The following is a 14,742-nucleotide window of genomic DNA, read 5'->3' as shown; positions in this document are numbered from 1 at the left end:
GAATAGAGGGGAATAATCATGTCCCTCGGTCTGCTGGCAATGCTCCTACTAATGCAGCCCAATATGCTATTAGCCTTCTTGGCAAACAGGGCACACTGCTGACTCATATCCAGTTTCTTATCCACTGTTACCCCCAGGTCCTTTTCTGCAGAACTGTTGCCTAGCCCGTCAGTCCCCAGTCTGCATGGGATTCTTTCATTCTAAGTGCAGGACTCTGCACTTGTCCTTGTTGATCATCATCAGATATCTTTTGGCCCAATCCTCCAATTTATCTAGGTCCCTCTGGATCCTATCCCTACCTTCCAGGGTATCTACCACTCTCCCTAGTTTAGTGTCATCTGCAAACTTGCTGAGGGTGCAATCTACCCCATGCTCCAGATCATTAATGAAGATGTTGACAAAACCGGCCCCAGGACTGACCCCTGGGGCACTCTGCTTGTTACCGGCCGCCAACTAGACATTGAGCCATTGATGATTACCCATTGAGCCTGAAGATGTAGCCAATTCTCTATCCATTTTATAGTCTATTCATCCAACCCATGCTTCTTTAACTTGATGATAAGAATACTGTGGGAGACTGTATCAAAATTTTTGCTAAAGTCAAGATATATCACGTCCACCGCTTTCCCCACATCCACAGAGCCTCTTCATAGAAGGCAATCGGGTTGGTCAGGCATGACTTGCCCTTGGTGAATCCATGTTGACTGTTCCTGTACTGTGACTCCTGCACCTCTTCCAGAGGGATTTGCAGAGACTCAGATATTCTTTTCTTGAATTCTTGGAAAAGTTTGAAGTAATCTGCATGGGAATGTGGAGGAGGCTTTACAGCCTCATCCAGTGAGGAAAAGGAATTATTAGTAGATGGTGTTCCCTTTGTATCAGCCCACAGTTCTTGGTTCCTCATGACTAGTGTAGAGATGAGGAGGGATCTGAAGAACAGGTGGCTCTCTTTCCTGGCGGTCTTTCCTGAAAGCATGTGCTCTATTGTACTGGTTTCCATATGCAGTCCAGGAGCTACAGAAGGGCCACTGAGGTAGAACATAGAGGAAGGCCAGTGGACCTGAAAAATGGTTATAGCAAGGAGTCCTCAGAAACAGGAATCTGCTCAGTACTGGGAAGGAGGACATAGGAGAGCTGAGTTTCACCATGGTCAAAACCATTGGTACCAAAGATGGCATAGGATCATGAATAGAATGCCCAATGTTTTTGGACCCTGTTTAAGGAGCAGGCAGCAGAGGAGCTGGTGCCAGTGTTGATCTCTTTAAAGTGGTGGAGCCCTTTTGCATGGCTGGTTCAGTGCCAGGGATCACCATTAATACCAAATGAAGCTACATGCCAAGAGTCTTTCCAGAGCAGGGAGCACTAAGTCTTTTTTAGTCAGTGCAGGAAGCTCAGGAAGAGTCTTGGAGCCTCAACTGTACCTGTACCAGGATGCGATGTCTCCTTGCTAACAGATTTCTGAGGAGATTTATCCCTTTTCTTCAAGGTGGCTTAGGTCTCATATCTTTTGAGGCTTCTGAGTTCCTATTTGGACAATTAGGCAAAGAAAGCTAGCTAGGACTAGAGGTACACTGACACTCCAGGGTTCCATTTCAGGCAGTGGACAGCTGAGAAGGAACTGGAGCAACGGCAGGTCTGCTCTGACCTTGGATCAGAGCATAAGGGTGTACAGAGGACAGGCAGCACAGACCATGCAGATACAGGTGCCAAAAATCTCTGATCTGAGGTGCACATACAAACTTGAAGGGAAGCACCCATAGGGATAATTACTCAAAGAAGAACTAAGGTTGATAATGGTCTACAAAATATACAAACTCACGTATTGCTATGTGGCTACAAAAATAGACCAATGTGATTTTCAGATGCCTGCATACCTTATGGCATGACATCAGAGCAGCAGCCACTGCTCCACTGCAACCATACCTAGATTATTGTGTTCTGTTCTGGGCACCACATTAACAGAAAGAAATTGGAAGAAGTATAGAAAAGCTACACAACTGATGATACACTTAGAAGGATTAATTTATGAGGAAAGATTAAAATAACCAAATACATACTATAGATTGGCTAAGCAACAGCTAAAAGGAAGAAGGAGACAGAAAAACATAACTATCCACAAAACTCAGCAGAAGCACTGACACATTCTTAATTTTAAGCACATGCTTAATACCATCCCTAGTTAGCAAAGCACTTAAGCATACACTGCCATCCTCTTGACTTCAATGGGACTTAAGTGCTTTGCAGAACAGAGATGATTTTAAGCATGTGCCTACAGTTAACTATGTGCTTAAGTAGTTTTGCTGAATTAATGTCCTAGAAGGGAGTCAAATTATTCCATATTGTACAAAGAAATATAAGCAGGAGTGATGGGAGGAAATTAGAAGAGAGAAAGTTTAGTCTGACTACCAAGAAAAATTGATCAGCAATGAAATGTACAAGGCAGGGGAACAGTGGCCCTTGGAACACAGTGGAAACTTCATCACCTGGGATTTTAAAACTGAATTTGACAAAATACTAGAAATGGTTTACTCTTGGGAACAAGACTGCATTTGGCAAGAAAACTGACTACATGATCTAAAAGGTCCTTTCCATTTCTAACGTCTATGATTCTATAATTATTTAAAGCCAGTTCTCAGTGCAAGATAACATCAATATTATCCACTATCCCCAAAACACTCGTAACTAAATTCTGACTTTTACATGTATGAGAAAACCTTGAACAGGATTTGAAATATATGGCACAACTCTTACACCCAATTCCCTATTTCCCAAAATCGGTTCAATTTACACTGTAGATCTTGCACAGGTTCTACTGCTGAAATGAATTTTAGTGTGGGGCTTTCTAGTCAAGGGTGTCATCAGTGTTTAGCGTACAACTTCCTAATAAGAAAACCACTCTGTGCTAAATTGCTTATGGTTCTCGCCCAGAAATCTTCACAGATGTTGTGAAAGAATCTCCAGGGAAACTAGAATTGAGGTGCAAAGTAATGCTCATTTTGAATTTATTTTACACTGATTCAGGGGGTAAAAAACAAAAAGGGGAAAGAATCTGGCCATTCATATCAGGAATATTATCCTTATTAACCTTTCATATAAATAAACTTGAATATTTAATAATTTAGATAAATGCTAAATTACGACGTTACGTGGATTATTATATTATCTATTGTTACTACCACATATATATTTCTGTTAGTTAGATACCTCTGATAAATGTCTTGGAGAGCTTATTCAAGGAATAAATCACAGCAGCAATATGTCTTTTTATGTAGCTATTTTGGTTTTAGCAAAATAAAATGGATAAAAACAGTTAGAAGAGTTCCTTTAGCAGATCTATACAAAATCAGTCCTTCATTACATCTGAGGAAATGCACAGTTATGACTTGTTTTTTCATGCGTTTTCCAAGACTAACAGCCACCTACCTGCTGCTGTACAGGTACTTGCTGCACTACCTGCGTGGGCACTGCTGCCTGGCCAGCCACAGATGTCTGTAAAGTCACTGTTGAACCTGTGTCCGACCCAGTCTCTGATGTCTGCATCGTGGTCTCTGAATAAAATTAAAATGTAAAATCAAGTATACCACATGAACTTTTTTGCTTGTTTGCTCCTTACGCAAATTTTAGAAGAGTAACATTGGTCGAAATTCTAATCTGGGAATTAGCTAAAAGATTTCCCCCTTCTCAATATTACATAGCTATGTGCACATTTCCTTATCCCAAAGTGCTGCTGTACCCTGATATATGAAAATTGGTATGTAGTACTATACAGATTACTGCCCTGTCTGTTTATGGCCTGCTTAGAGCCTGCTGCACAAGATAGAAAACTGAGAACGGAGTACTTCAAGCTTTGGATGCCAATAATAATTATTTTTTCATAGTTTAACATTACATTATATTTTAGTTCAGTAGTAAGATGCATGTGAACCGATTTACTGCTGTGAGGTAAAGAATTTTTAGAGAAATTAACCAGATTTGTCTCCACTTATAATAGGGTAAATTAGCTGCAACTCCATGGAAGTCACTTGAAGTTATCTATATAGCAAACAATACAATTAATCCTAGAAATTGTACTTATAATATTTCATTTTTATTTAGCCAGCATTAAACATGCCTTCTTATACAGCCTTCAAACACTACCTCACTGTGCTGACTGTCTTTAATTCTAGAGAACTATGAGTTCTACAAAAAAGCATTTCTAAATTACAGTATATCCAGTATAATCAGTTTTCAGAAAATACTGACATATAATGAGTTAAATGTATTGAAAAAGTTCAATGAGTAAAATACGTAATACCAGAAATAATTCTTTTTCTATCATAGTCTCTGAACAGTCACCATGTGTAAGTCATTTTCCCCCCATAAGAATGCAGACTCAAACACTCACACTCAAATATTTAGGGGCCCCTTCTGCTTTCACTTATGCTTCAAATATCTCTATTTTTTAATGAACAGAAATGTATCTGACTTATTTGAAGTATACAATTCAGGTAGGAAATCAACTATGAAGCAACAAATCTGGAGAAGCAGAAAAATCTGCAGTGAGTTAGATGATTCAGGTAATTTCTTAAAGCCAGTTATTTCTTGTTTCATATGAGTATAGTATAAACAGACTATAGCCAAATGCAAAATTATACATCTAGGAACAAGAAATTCAGACCTGGACCAAGGGGTCTAAAATAATTTAGGGGTCAGAGCAGACAAGCAACTCAACATGAGCACCCAGTACAATGCTATTTAAAAAAAGGGCTAAGGTGATCCATGGATGTGTAAACAGGAGAGTAGCAGGTAGCACGGATCTCTGAGATAGGGACATTCTTGAAAAAGGCAAAGACAAGGAAATTGACCTGGCGGAATGTGTACAAATTGAGTCTGGAGGGGTTATGTGAGCTTAGTAACATTGCCTAATACAGTCGAGACCCACCTAGAGAGCCTTGGTTGACATTGCTGAGTCCTTGGATCTGTCTGCAATTGAAAGGAAAAGTCTAGAAGATTTCCTGAAAGTTCTTATCCTATCTAAGTAGAAGGCCAGAGCTCTCCTGACATCTAGCCTCCCTGTTGTCTTGGTGAGGTTTCGGGTAGAAAGTTGGAAGGTGAATCAATTGATTCATGTGAAACAGAGAAGTTACCTTAGGGATAAATTTTGGATGCAGCCTAAGCATAACCTCGTCTGAGAAGAATACTGCGTAGGGTGAATGTGCCATCAGAGCTGCTATCTCCCCTATTTTATTGGCCGAAGTAATCACTATTTGGAAGACCGTCTTCATGGATAGGTGCAATAGTGAACAGGTGGCCATGGGTGTGAAGGATGGCCTTGTCAGTCCTTTCAGTACCAGGTTTAGGTCCCACATTGGGTTTACTATACCCTTGAGAAACCTCTTAATGGTTGGGTGTGACAGCACTGAGTATCCCTCAATAGGCTGGTGGAAAGCTGTTACGGCTGCTAGATGGACCCTGAGAGATCTTAGAGATAGGCCTGACTTGTTTAGCATCAATGCATAGTCCAGGATATGTGATAGAGCTGCCATTGTTGAGGAAATCTTCTGGGCAGAACACCAAGTCTGAAATCTGAACCATTTCTGCAGGTAAGTGCATTGAGTCGAGGACTTTCAGCTGTGTAATAGCATCTCTTGTACCTTTCTTGAATGGAGGTTTCTAAGGGTTGGAACCAAGCAGGAGCCATGCCTTGAGGTGGAGAATCCCCAAATTGAGATGTATAGTGCATCCTTTGTCCTGCGAGATGAGATATGGTATGGCTGGAAGACAGATCGGCGGACATGTCGCGAACTGTGACAGGTAAGAAAACCAAGTCTGTCTCAGCCAGATAGGAGCAATCAGCATGACGGGGGCTCTGTCTCTCTTTATTTTGAGCAGGACCTTGGCAAGTAATGGAAACAGTGGAAAGGCACAGAGAAGTTCCTTGCTCCAGGGAATGAGGAGAGCATTGCCCAGTGAATGACATCTCATCCCTGCTCTGGAGCTGTAGTGTGGACATTTCTTGTTCAGATGAGTGGCAAACAGGTCCATGGACAGTGTCCCCCGTCATTTGAATGTGGTCTGAAATATCTCCCACTCGTGATCTTGTGGGAACTTGTGATAGACTGTCTGCTATTGAGTTCTGGAAGCTCGGCAGGTAAGCCACAGACAATGGAATGTTGTGGGAGATGCATCAATTCCACTGCCTGATCGCCTCGATGCATAGGGAGGGTGATCTGGTTCCCACCTGCCGACTGATGTAATACACGCAGGTTATGTTGTCTGTTAGGATCCTCGTGTGTGATCCTGCATTCAGCAGCCGGAAATGAGTGCAGGCTTTCCTGCCCGCTCTTAGCTTGAGGAGATTGCTATGGAGGGATATCTCTGAGGGTTACCACTTGCTTTGTGTCATGAGGCTGTTTAGATGTGTGTCCCACCTATCAGCGATGTGTCAGTGGTCAGAAGCAATGATGGTGAGATTTGGGAAAGGGGGATCCCTTTGCAAACGTTGGTTGGGTTCTTCCACCAATCTAGGGAGTTTTTGATCCTGATGAGAGATGACAGGGATTTGTCCAGCCTGTCTCTGTTTGGTCTGTAAACCAAGCTGAACTACATTTGAAGGCATCGCATGTGAAGCTTGGCATGTGGTATTACTGCTGTGACTGCTGCCATATGCCCCAGGAGTTGGAGGCAATGTCTAGCTGATACTTGCGGGCTGCTTTGAATAGTGTCTGTAAGCAAGGCTAATAACAGAAATCTGTGCTGAGGCAGGATTGCTCTGGCATATAAAAAGTCAAGTTCAGCCCCTATAAATTCCAGGCCTTATGCTGAAATGAGGGTTGACTTCTGGGCGTTGATCTGTAGACCCAATTCTGTAAAAAAGTTCATGGTCACTCTGCTGACCCGATGAGCCTCCCGGAGAGAGTGAGCTCTGTGGAGGCAGTCGTCAATGTAAGGGTAGATCACTATCCCTTGAGAGAGTAAGGGAGTAGCTACCACAGAGAACTTTGGAAAATACTTACAGGGCTGATGATAGCCTGAAGGCAAGCACTCTGTACTGGTAGTGGTCTTGTCCCAGGATAAATCTGAGAAATCATCTGTGAGCCGGTAAGACTGAGTTGTGAAAGTATTCATCCTGAAGGTCAAGGGCCAAAAACCAGTCTCCCTGTTCCAATGCTGGAATGATCGTTGATAAAGAGACCATCTTGACAAACTTGTTCAGAGCTTTGAGGCCTAGTATGGGTCTCCAACCTCCCTTCCTCTTCGGTATTAGGAAATAAGAGTAGAACTCTCTTCGTCTTAGATGTTGAGGTACTGGTTCTATGGCTTTGAGCTGAAGGAGACGATCAACTTCTTGTCATAGTAAACTCTTGTGAAAAGGGTCCCTGAAGGAGGACAGGGAAGAGTGTTGTGGAGACGGTGGGGAGGTAAAATGGATGGAGTACCCAGTTTGAATTATCTCTAGAAGCCATCAGTCTGATGTCATGCATTCCCAGGCACTGCGGAATGCTGCCAATCAGTGACAAAATGGGTGTGAAGGGGTGGGTCAGCTGTATCAATTGGAGGGAGTGGTTTAGTGGCACCTCAACCTGCCCATCAAAATTGGTGTTTGGACGAAGAAGGTTGGGTCGATGAAGATTGCAGGCCTGGTGTTTTTTGTTTAGGAAATTTCCCTTTTTTCCTTTGCAGCCTATAGTGTCTTTGGGGTTGGTATTGTGATGTATATGGTCTATGTTGGGATTGGGCACTAAATCGTTGTTTTTGTCTTGACGTAGAGATACCCAATGACCAGAGTGTAGCCCTGGAATCTTTTAAGGTGTGAAAGGAAGCATCAGTCTTTTCTGCAAAGAGTCTTGTGCCCTCAAAGGAGAGGTCCTCAACAGTAGACTGCACCTCTTTTGGGAAACCCAAGAGGTAGAACCATGATGCTCGTCGTATCACCACTGCCATGGAGATGGAGCTTGCTGCTGTGTCAATGGTGTCGAGAGCAGATTGCAGCAATGTCCGTGCTACTATCTGTCCCTTCTGTACGACTGCCTTAAATTGGTCCTGATGTGACTATGGTACCCGCTCAATAAAGTCAGTCAACTTTGAATAGTTGACAATTGTATTTTGCTGTGGGGGCCTGGTAGTTAGCGATACGAAACCGGAGGGCGGCAGAGGAGTATGCCTCCCTGCCAAAAAGGTCCAGGCATTTCCAATCTCGGTCATATGGAGTAGTCCTTGACTGATGTTGCCGGCCGTGGGAGTTGACATCTACCATGATGGTACAGAGATCCTGGTACTGAGAAATGAGGATCCTGTTGCATTCAACATGTGGAGGTCGCTGGAGTGGTAGAATTCCACTGCTACCAACTGCCCTTGTGTCAGTGGTGGTGCCCAGGAGGGAATGGGACCTTTTCCATGCTGATCGCACCAGTGCCAGATGAGATGTCAATGACAGTACCGATGATGATTCGCGTACCTTTTTAGTGGAGTGCTTATTCCTGTCTCCAGGCGCCAATGACTCAGCGCCTGTTCCCTTCAGGTCCATGGGCAAGTCAGGGGTACAGGTGCTGGTAGTCTCCACGAGCCATGGGTACCAAACTGTGGGGGTCTCGGTTCTGATGGTGCCGAAGATATTGTGCGAGTTGGAAATCACTTACAGCTATCTCAGGGCTCACTCTGAGGACTTCCCGCTTTCGTCTTAGATGACTTATGAGAGGGATCAGCAGCCTGCTTCTTTGATCTTGAGACCTTAGATATAGAGAAGACTCACACCTGCCTGAGGACTCAACGTGAATCCTGCGCTTCCATGAAGATAATCTTCTGCCTAAGCTCTCCATCCTTGCGAGAACATGATTAGGGATGCTACACTTTTTTCTGTATGTGGCCCTCCCTGAAGCAGCAAATGCACGTAGAGTGCTTGTTTGCAATTGGAATTGCCTCCTTGCAAGTGAGGCACTTCTTGAAGCCTACTGAACCGAGCATACCCTGCTGGGAGGAGAAAGATCCCTGGCAGGTAAAAGTGAGAAAAATAATGTTTGGGGGTTTTGGGGAGGTTTTTTTTTTTATTATTTTGGGGGTAAAATAACAAAAAGGGTAGAGAACAACTATAACTATAGTATTAACAGCGGCACTGTTAACAACGGTACAAAAGCAGATACTATACTATTAGCAAACTGTACAAAAGCAGATAGACCACGAGCTTAATGAACAGCAAGTAGCTCTGTTTCTAGCCAGGGGCAGTTGAAAAGGAACTGAAGAGGGTTGCATGCATGGGCCTAACAGACACTACTACCAAAGTTCTCCAATCAGCAGCACAGGGACACAAGCACATCTATCATGGAGCACCCTCAGGGATACTACTGGAAGAAGCAGCATTTTTATGCTGGCATAAACTGTAGCTACACTAGGAAGGTTTGCCGTTATAACTAAGTCTAGAAAATTTTTCTAGTGTTGACAAGGCCCCAGGATCTGTAGCTTGGAGATGTAACAGATTCACATACTCTGTGGACTGGGCACAGAAGGGCACTTGCAACATGCAGTGACCAGGAGGTTATACTAGCAAAAAATACAAAAGTATGATTTTAGTCACAGGCCTTTCCCACACTACATTTTTGCCCAACATTTCTGAAACCTGCTATCACCAGTGGTACAGCATCAACAATCAGAGCAACAGAGTGAGAAAGGCACTGTCAGATGCCAGTGTTTTAACATTAATCTTTGCGTCATGTAGTCATGCTGTGAGCAAGGTTAGATGAAACGGGTTAACACACCTGAAGCAACATGGAGCCCTATCTACACAAGGGCTCCCACAGTTGCTCCAATCAGTGGCTAACCATGGTAACGACAGTGAAAAAGATGCCAAATGTAGACACCCTCATAGGGAAAAGCTTTAGTCAGCAAATTTAAGAATCTAGTATATCACAAGAACAACAAAAAAATAACCCTCTATTTTTAAGGATGTAACTTGCTGTCTCTCTCTCAGTGGAGCTACAATATATCCTAACTAATATTTTGCAAGAGGCACTTCAACTGATTAGTTCTGTAGGCTGATTTAACAGTAGATCAATTAGAACGCTAAAGCATGTTTGGGGAATATAAATCCTGCTGCCAATTTTCGCTAAGCAGATAATTTAAACCTAATGCCTTAATACAGATCTATTCTGAAGTATTTTGGTTTGTCTTCTCTATTTCTCCAATATCAACTTTCACACCACGAGGACAATTCTTTAACATGGTTTGCTCACACATCACAGGTTTTTCCTTAAACCTGAAATATGTTCTGTTTTACATCCAACATTTATGGTGTCCCTATTTACTGGCAGTTGTTGCTGGTGCCATATCCTGAAGTAATTTAGTTAGTATAGTTCTTTTACAGGACTTCTTTAAGTGATATTTATTTATCAGTCACACTAATCCATTCTGATAAACTAAATAAACCCCTGCAGTTTTTCAGTAATGCTGCACATATGTAAATGAACTGTATATTGTTGCAGGAGAGATGTGCCCAATTTCAGTCTAGTCATCTTTGCCTAATGGGACTGTCAGGTGTATCACAAGCAACAGATGCTTGTTTGACAAAGGACCTTTTTATTCTGGCTAATTAAGCATTAGGACACACCCACCTGCTAACGGTTCTTCTTTGTATCAGAAGTACTGGCTGAATCATGCGAATCTACAGCTAAATAGGCCACATTTTGAAAGAAGGCTAATTAACCCCTAGGAGAAGGGAAAGAATATTGCACAAAAACAGCTGCTGCATGTGACAAGATTAGCATTTCTTCAGCCTAATAGGCAAAATCCAGGCAAAGCAACTGTGTTAAGAATACATGTTTTACTGCAAATTTTGCGTACTCTAATGTTGTTTGTCAAGCTTCCGAAAGATTATTTAATACACTCAATCTCACAGTAGGGATCCTTCTGTTTTCAGCACTTTACATACCAGACTGAATGGTTTCAGAGCCTGACCTTATGAACTATCTATCAAATGGTACTGTATAAATGTGTCAGCTTAATCGTAACTATTTATTTTTTTATTGGGCTCCTTCATCCTGAACTAATTTACTTTTCTATATACCAGAGTTTGCAAAGTTTTGTTCCACTACATACACTTTATTGTCTACACCAAATAACATAGCAGGTTTTAATTCAATGCTGAAAATAAAAGCCTGTAATTTACTTTCAAGTGTAGCAGGAAATTTCTTTTTTTCTCCTTTAGAAGGCTAAATAAAACATCTTAGAAGCCAAAGTAAACTAAATCTTCTAATCGCACGCAATAATGACAGGCTTTTACTGGTCAGAATGAAAACCTAATCTTAGACCTTACCTACTCATATTAGTGAATGACCAATACACTCATTAAGAATTTCAGGCAACATAATGATTTATACAATAAAGTAAAATTCTTAGACCATCTAAGTATCAACAAATGAATTAATATAGAGTGCTTAATTCTTAAGCAATGTTATAAATGTGAACAGATCTTAATAAATACTATGGTTTCTTTTTATACTTTGTATAAATCTAAATAAATATATCAAATAAATAATTTTAAATAAGAGCTCTTACAATCTTCATTAACGTTTGGTGGGCTCCATACACCTATTTCTATGCTCTAGGAATTATTGTGGGGAAGGTCTAAGGTTTGTGTTATACAAGAGATCAGACTACAAGATCACAATAATTCCTTCTGATCATGGAATCTATTAATCTACTTCTAAGATAAAAGACAACTTTCAATGCATGATTCTGAGTGGGAAAAAACAAGGAAGTTTTGAACACATTTAAAAAAAAATTTTAAGAAACCAATTTGGAGAAAATTAGTCCTGGATTGTCTGTCCCCTCTGACTTACTTAGGGATAATAAAATAGACAGGGGTGGGCAGCTGGATGCTTTTGAGATAGGGACTGATTTGACATATTTTAGTCAGCAAAATATCTTGTTCCCCGTCTCAAGGGTTCTAGGAAGAGAAGGAATAAATGCAAAACTGTGGAAAAGTCCATAAACTTGATTCTGTAGCTCCAAACATCACTGATAATGCCAACCTCACTATGGAGGACCCAAGAGGAAGAAGCATGGACAACTACAAGTGAGCATGGACCCTTTCTGGTAATTCCCAATGGAAGAGTCACAAAAGGCACAGTGACTGGAAATTTTTATTACTGGTTTACTTATTAATTTCCCATACCTGTACCAATCACTAGTCATCATAATAGGGTTCCCCATCTCCAGTTATACATAGAAGCAGCACAGATCTTTTTGCCAAAATGATATGGCATAGACTGCTTGCTGTGGCCTACCAAAAAAGTGCTTTCAAAGCTGTAGCAACATTTTAATAAAACCTGATAGAGCATCTAAATTACATTTAATCTTACTAGGTAATCTATCAACGTTACAAATATGTCTTCTTAGGAAAACTAATTCTAAAAAACAATTCTTTAACATTCATCTGCAATATCTCATGAGGTCTCCCAAGGCAGGATCAGACTCAGAAGTAGGATAGTTAGAAGAAAGGAAATTAACAGTTAAGTCAACTATCACATCTATCACATTATTCTCTGACACTATTTTGTCTACTAGAGGTTTTGGCCGCAGCTGAGTGGAAGATAACAAAGGAGGGAAAATCACAGGAAAGAATATAACTATGAACAGAGAAGGTTAAGTAAGAATGATAAATCAACAAAACACTACTGATGGCAGGGTTAGCCAGCCAAAAATGGTATCTGAAAATACTTGCACTTTTAGTCTCCAATGTCTAGATCAGAGGTGTCAAACTCGCTGATGGTGACAGGCCAAATTCTCATAAATTGCACTTCACAGGGGCCATGCAATACCCTCCGCCGAAAAATTTGGGCCATCTTTCCCTTTTTGCCGGCGCAGCATCAGCCCGCAGCACAGCATCACGGAGGACTGTATTGCCGGACTGAGTGCATTGCCACTTTAAGGGATTTCTCTGCGTCCAGCATCGACGCTTTAAGACATTTCACAGACTCTTAAACCAGCAATGCCGTAGGCAGAGAAATCTCTTTAAGTGCCAATGCCTTCACTTTGGGCAGCGGCACGTCTCAAAAAAACTGGCCAGACACGGGCTGGATCAAAAAGGTTCGGGGCCGTATGTTTGACACCCCTGGTCTAGATATTGGACACAGAAAAGTAGCTGTTTTACATATCTTCTTGTATAAAGCTTGTGTTCATTTCATCCACAAAGTATTTATTTTTCTCACTGAATGAACTCCAGGCCTTCTTTGGAGTGCCTGGTCACTGGCTTTGTGTGTTTTCATAAAACATAACTTCAGCTATTTGGTGATAGATACTTCTGGAAGCTTTCATTCCGTTCACTGAATGATGAGTGTCTTTGATTTCATATAAATTTTTATGCCCTTCCTCATGTCCAGCTTATGTCAGGTCTTCTCTTCTTCACACCCACGCTTTGGACAAAAAGACTGCCATACAAACTTTGAGATCAGTAGAAAATATAACTCATTTTAGGGGGAAAGTCAGAGCCTATTCTCAGTATCACCTTGTCATTGTGAAAACTACAGAACTGGTCTTCCACAGACAGTGCCCCCTGATTCTAAGATCACAGTCTATAAGAAATACTCATCCTAGCTGACTACTAGCAAAAGCAACTGTACATAATGAACAGGTTCAAATGATGGTTTCGTCAGTGCTTGAAGGATTAGATTAAGTTTTCCATGGTATTGATCTTGGCATTGTAGACAGACAGATATTCTCTGCTGCTTTAGGAAACTTTTTACAACTGGGTTTCTAGCTCCAATCCTAGGATTCTTGATACTTAGGATGTTTATTATTGTAGCAACATGCGTCTTCACTGAATTTTTTTTTATGATAATATTCACCTAGCCTTGCAAGTAGTGATAAGGGTTTGGACATGGTTGGGCCTAAAAACCCTTTCATCAAGTAAATATTTCCCATAATTTGGAATATGCAAATTTCAAAGGTTTTGTCCTTGAATCAAGCTTTATGGAAATAATTTGTGAGAAATAATTATCTTATGAGCATCTGACACACAGCTTTGAGGCTATAAATTTTAGGCATCCTGAATCTGAGTGAAGTGTGCATCCTTGACTAAATATACTGGCCTCAGAGTTATTGTCAGTGGTTGATTAGTAACTATGTCCAAAAGGTCTTGAGTCTCTTGGGCCAATAAAATATACTTAAGTGCACTATGACTCTGTTTTTATTTTTCTGATGGTTCTTTGAGCAAAATGGGGGGGGGGAGGGGGGATGTTTACATACAATCAAAGCTCCAACTCTGTCAAAGAGCATCCGTACCTGACTACTAGATCTTTTTATTCAGAAAAAATGGGAGATTTGCTATTCTTTGCCAAGACAAACGAGTTTAAACCACTGTAGTGCTCAATATACTGGTGTTCTTTGTGAACATCCTGGATGTAGAGTCCATTCTCCATGGTCCATTATTAGTCTAGTCCAGGGGTGGCCAACCCGCGGCTCACGAGCCGCATGCGGCTTTTTGCATGCGTCTCTTTGCTCTGCGCATTGTATGGGGCACCAAAGTGAAATTGACAAGCTGCCGCTGAAACTGACACATCAGCGCGAAGTTTCGGTGGAGGGTAAGGTAAATGTGGCTCTTTGCGGTATCTATAGGTTTTTTTTGGCTCTTCGTCTCTGACTGGCTGGCCACCCCTAGTCAGTTAAATGGCCCAACAGTCCTATATCCCTTATATTCATGGCTTTTACAAATCCCCTTTTATTCATATTAATGATGTAAAAAAGTGGGATATGTTTGAGTCAAACTGTGAA

At 41.4% G+C, this 14,742-nt stretch overlaps 1 protein-coding gene across 1 annotated transcript in view; it reads right to left on the bottom strand.

Moving 5' to 3' along the window:
- The window catches only part of RFX3 (regulatory factor X3), a 132,916-nt gene that overhangs the window by 100,763 nt on the left and 17,411 nt on the right, over nucleotides 1–14,742 (bottom strand). The window contains exon 2 of the mRNA XM_067543060.1: nucleotides 3,424–3,548. Within this exon, the coding sequence (XP_067399161.1) occupies nucleotides 3,424–3,540 (117 nt within the window). The 5' untranslated portion in view covers nucleotides 3,541–3,548. The remainder of the gene's footprint in view (nucleotides 1–3,423; nucleotides 3,549–14,742) is intronic.

The sequence above is a fragment of the Emydura macquarii genome, unplaced genomic scaffold (assembly GCF_026122565.2).
Source record: "Emydura macquarii macquarii isolate MOO-44397 ecotype Brisbane River unplaced genomic scaffold, CSIRO-AGI_Emac_v2 contig_767, whole genome shotgun sequence".
NCBI classification, from domain to species: Eukaryota; Metazoa; Chordata; order Testudines; family Chelidae; genus Emydura; species Emydura macquarii.
This window is presented reverse-complemented; position numbering and strand designations above follow the sequence as displayed.